The sequence below is a fragment of the Diabrotica virgifera genome, chromosome 3 (assembly GCF_917563875.1).
Source record: "Diabrotica virgifera virgifera chromosome 3, PGI_DIABVI_V3a".
Lineage (NCBI taxonomy): Eukaryota > Metazoa > Arthropoda > Insecta > Coleoptera > Chrysomelidae > Diabrotica > Diabrotica virgifera.
Genome location: NC_065445.1, coordinates 177542430 through 177548072, shown reverse-complemented (window position 1 = coordinate 177548072; position 5643 = coordinate 177542430). Strand labels below are relative to the sequence as shown.

Genomic DNA, 5643 nt, shown 5'->3' with positions numbered 1-5643 from the left:
GCCTCACAAGCCTAAACGATATAATTTCATGATTCTTTACAACAGTTCATTACCCGTAGCAAAAAATCAATATACCTAATTTTAATTGTTGCATGAATATCCATATAATAAAAATAAAACAAATTCTAACTTATAAAAGGTAGAAGGCTAAACGTTGATGTATTGTTGATGTTTTAATTTAATCTCTAAAATGGTTTTATATAAAGTCACAATCAATTTAAGAGATATATTAAAGCGGCCGCAATGCAGCCTTTAGTCAATAAGTTTTCTTTGTTAGTTATGTATATTTAATAGTTTTTATGTATAATTGGGTATTTTTCCCGTAAATAAAAATTATTAAAAACAATATTATAATATGTATGTAACTACAATATCTACAAATAATTTCAATTTCAAACAAATCACACTTACTAAAATGATCACGCCTTGAAAAGAATCCGGAAATCCTACAGCAGGGCATTATTGGCTCTGAGCTTCGCTGGTGTCGCTCCTAGCGGATTACTAATTCAACTTTTACCGGTAATTTTTAAATTTAATATTAAATTGTTATCGCTTAATATTTACAACGCTAAAAAGTAATTAAATTGTAATAGATTTTTTTAAGATTTTGCTAATCATTTTGACGTTCTATTGATGAAATATTAATTTCTTACTTCGGATAATTTCACAATTATCGCGTAGATGGCGCTAAGATTAAGAGATTAATTTATAATTACATATTACGGAACATTAAAAAACGTAAATTCAGTATTTAAAACCTAATTATATTTAAAGTAAAAATATATACCACAGCGTTGACCAACTAATATTTTTTATAATTAATGTTTTTAATTTTAATTTTAAATTAACCACTTTGACATTTATGTCAAATTTCCAGTAAACGTTTACAGACTTGTCACTACTGGCGCTCGCGAATTTATAAATATCCCCTCTACGTACGAGCTCACAGCGTATATAAACATCAAATATTCAAGTAAACTCCTAAATATTATTAAGTCAATATACGTACCAATTTTTTTTACTAAAATGATTAGTCTTTATTGTTCACACTATCATCTTCATCGCTGGGGTCACCGTTAATTGTTATTATGATTGGGTTTATTTCGTTAATTTTATTTTCACGAATCCACCAATCCTTAATTAATTTTTCGCACTTGGATATACAGTTCCGCCATACTTCTGGAGTTGCAATTGAAAGTGCTTCTCGCCAAGTTTCCCAAACCGCTTCGTCAGTATAACCACTAGGACCAATATGGTTGTCGTAATATTGTTTTGCTGTCCCCCATATATTTTCGATGGGATTAAACTGGCAGTGGTGTGGTGGAAGATGTAAAACTTGATGCCCGTAACTTTCAATAACTTGAACCACCAGAAAGATTTTTGGTTTCGCATGTTCTTTTGCCAAACGTAACAACTCAGACTTTAATATAAGCTGTGGAATATATATGCGTTTATTTGTTAGCCATTCTTTAATTTTATCTACATTCCACGAATTTGCTGGACTTTTGTTTAGTATTTCTGAATGGTAAGGCGCATTGTATAAAATAATTACGCTGGGCTCACTTAATCCGGGAAGAAGTTTTTCACGCAACCATTTCACAAACATTTGCGTGTTCATATTGTCATGATAATCACTGTTATTTTATGTAGACGAAAATATTAAATTAGCACCTTTTATATATCCTGTCTTCCCTCCCGCGTGCAGAATTATATATCGCTTCCCTTCTCCACTAGTATGCTTGATCGATTTTATGTTGTCATCTTGCCATATTCTCTTGGTAGCACCCTTAGAAAATATCCATGTTTCGTCTAAATATACAAAAGTTGACTATTTTTCTTTAAATTTGTTATATTTTCTCAGAAACTCAATTCTCTTGTGTACAACAGAACTTCTTTCACAAAGCGCTTTTCTGTTATCCTCTTTTTTAAATTTGAATCCTATGTTATGTAGGACTTGCCATAAACTTGTTCTGCCGATGTCACCAAATTCCCCCTATTTTCATTTAAAAAAATCATCGATTACGTCATCACACCCAGATGGATGACGACACTAGTATGATATGTATGCCAAAATATAATTTAAAAACAAAAATCGGCCTCTTTCGGGATTTTCCCTAATGTCATCGGTTTACGAAATAACAAATTTATTCCTTTCATTTGCACCCTACTGTATATACGAGTAGATGCAAAATTTACTAAATGCATTAACATTATTTAGTGGTGGCCGCATATCGAAATAACTACTCTGTGATAGACCACATAATGAACTAATTAAACATCTAGGATCTAACAACATCACGAGAAAAACCAAATGCAAAATATACAAAACCCTGATAAAACCGGTCCTTATATATGGATCAGAGACATGGACATTGCCGAAAAGCGATGAGAACTTATTAGGTACGTTTGAACGAAAAATCCTCAGACACATATATAAGGAAGTGAAAGAAAATGACGTATATGGCGCAGAAGATATAATTTTGAACTATACGCAGAATACAACGAATGTAACGTCATAACATCCACAAAGATCGGACGTCTGCGCTGGATAGGCCATGTTGAACGGATGTTGGAGGCCGAAACACCAAAACATATAATGAGGCAAACACCAGTAGGGAGAAGGTCAAAGGGAAGACCCAAACTTAGATATATGGAACAAGATCTGAAAACACTTGAGATTACCCACTGGAAGAACAAAGCAAGGAACAGAACAGAATGGAGGAAATTCTTAGAATAAGCCAGGACCAAAAAAGGGTTGTCGAGCTACTGATGATGATGATATACCACATAACGAATTAGCTGCTCTGCTCTAGACCGCATATTGGATGGTAGACCGCATATCGAATCGGCACTAATCTATATATTTTTTCGTATTTAAAATATACGGTTCTTAGAGTTTACTGTCATTTGAATCGTAATATGATTTTTTTCGAATCCTGAGAAAACCAAGTATTTTAGAAAAATTTAAACGCAGGATGCAAGATTACATTATTACCGAGGGCGGAAAGCCCCTTAGAATAAACAAGCAGATTCTATTGAATGAAATATTTGAAATTAAATATCACACTTCTCTTTTATTTTCAGCCTTGTAACTTATTAAAATAAACATTATAGAAGTTTTCAGGGACTTTCAGCCCTCGGTAATAATGTAGTCTTTTATTCTGAGTTTAAATTTTTATTATGTTTTTTCAGGATTCGAAAAAAATTAATACAATTAAAACACATTGAGAATTTTGACATGCGTCAAAATTTTGCATTAACTCAATGTAAAATTCTGAACTGTTGAATTCCAGCTTCCCTAATAATTATTGTACATCAAAAGACATTAGAAACTATTTGTAGAGGATTGAAATCTGTATTGGAAATAACTGTTAAAATTGGTCTACGTAATTAAACATATTCCAAAATTTTGTAAAAATGTAATACATTTTAGTTTTCAGCCCAAACTTAGGCCACACACAATGCAATAATGTTCACATTTTTGAACTGTCAATATTTTTATTTTATCATCTATTGTTTAAAAACAATACAGTTGATAAGATACCCTCAGTTACGGAGAAAGGATTAATAATAAAGATTTTTTTATTCAGTCAATGGTGTGAGCACTGTCAGTTAAATAGTAACGTGTGGCCTTACTTTTACACGCATTACCTCTATTGTGGCAAATGTATCATATTTTTCAAAATTTTGGAATGCATTTAAATCGTAGAACAATTTTAACTTTTGATTTTAATACATATTTTAATTCTCTACAAGTATTCTCTCATGACTTTTGATGTAAAATAATTAGGGAAGCAGGAATTCAACAATTCAGAATTTTACATTGAGTTTCCTATGGCCCTTTTTACGATTCACCACCCGGTATAAGATAAAATGTGTACTATTTGTCTAATTATTTCATAATAACACAAATAATACACATATATACACAATAACACACATTCAATGATCGAAAATCATTTAAAAATATGGGAATGTAAACTCTTGTGACGTAAAGTCAAAAATATAAGTCTCCCCACCACCGTCGGACAAGACAACCGTAATAAAGTCTAATCCGTGGCATTCAGCAGAAAATCACTAATCGATTAGTTAGCGATTGTGTCTGCTGAATAGGGCTTTTCATTCACAGTCATTTGTTTCGAGCTTCCGTCAAATGTCGTGTAATCCGTGACTATTAAGAGGCTACAGTAGGGAGCAACAGGTAGCAGCAAACGCGTTCCAATATTGCGGCTCTAATTTTGAATATTTTGTCGAGATATTTGGCACACATATTCGTAATATAATAAAGAATGGCGGTACAGAGCCCAATTTTAGAAATATGTTAGTACGTGGAAATTACTCTATAACGAAATAAAATATTGAAAAAAGGAGCCTGTACCGCCATTAAGAAGAAAAAAATAATAAACTTTCTTCAAATAAAATTTTTTTATCGCATGCCTAGATTTTGTGTAATCTTGGAACTACTAAAATTTTTTATTTCTAACAAGAAATCGAACATATTATAACTAAATAACTAATTAGGCAACATAGAGAAATTATCAGTGTCATTTTGACAAACCTGCGTCAGATTTTCTCTAATTTGTTCTGTCATCTTTATTGATATCAGTCCAGTGCAGTAGTGTGTTAATTTAAGAATTCGTTATAGTTGTTTCATAGAAAAATAGTGTTTATTGATAGTTATTTATTATATTTTTGTTGTTGTTGTATAAGTTGTTGGCCTGTTTGAAATAATAGATTGTTGTTAATTGTGTTTTAGTTCAGTTCTATGTAGGTAGGTAAGTATATTTTACGTAAAAACATTTCGAATTCTAATGCGAGTATAAAGATTTAGGAGGATATTTTATTTTTAACATAATCAGCCCTATTCTGTAACTTTTAACAAATCGAATAGAAATGACCAAGTCGAATCGTAATTACCCAAAATCGGAATGTTTGATATCTATCGCGTCATTTTTGTGTTTGGATCGGTATTCTGTAACTCATATCGTAATCGAAATCTATGACTTCTATTTCACGCGGTTCTGAGGAGGTGGCAACCGCGCAGTAACCAGCGAAATTGTGTTCTGTGACCTATTTTGTTACTTGAAATATGACACCGTTGCCATTTCCTCAATGTTTTCATACTTTCTTCATACTATCCTCAAAGTTTTGAGAAGTAAATAAAATATTCGTGTAAATACTGGATGCAAAAAGCTCAAAAGAGGATAAATGGTTTTAAATTAAAGTTAATTAAAATTGATATAAAAAAGAAGATAAACTGATAAATAAAAAAGATAAGTGAAGATAAGAAGTATAAATGCTTTTAAATCAAAGATATTTAAATTGATGTTATTAATTCATTATTATTAATAAATTATTTAAAATTGATATTACTAATAATATGCAATCTTTAAGATTCGATTCCAGTTGAAATAACTGCTAAACAGCTTTTCCCAAAAATGGCATCTTTTCTATAATTTGTTCAGACTATGAGCGTTGACTGATAAATATACAAGTATACTGGTATAATATTTATTTATCAATTAAAGTTGGATTTATAGTTTGACGTAGCGTAGACGTAGACGCAACGTAGACGTAAGAAACGGACTGGAGACGGAAGAAAATATTATGTCAATTTATAGATCGACGTAGCGGAATTTTTGC

General features: G+C 31.3%; 1 protein-coding gene across 1 annotated transcript; it reads right to left on the bottom strand.

The window, feature by feature from the left end:
* Window positions 1-1030: 1030 nt before the first annotated feature.
* Window positions 1031-1618, bottom strand: LOC126882639 (uncharacterized). Its single transcript, XM_050647614.1, has one exon. The coding sequence runs from the start codon at window positions 1616-1618 to the stop codon at window positions 1031-1033; it is 588 nt and encodes a 195-aa protein (XP_050503571.1).
* Between the last annotated feature and the right edge of the window lie 4025 nt (window positions 1619-5643).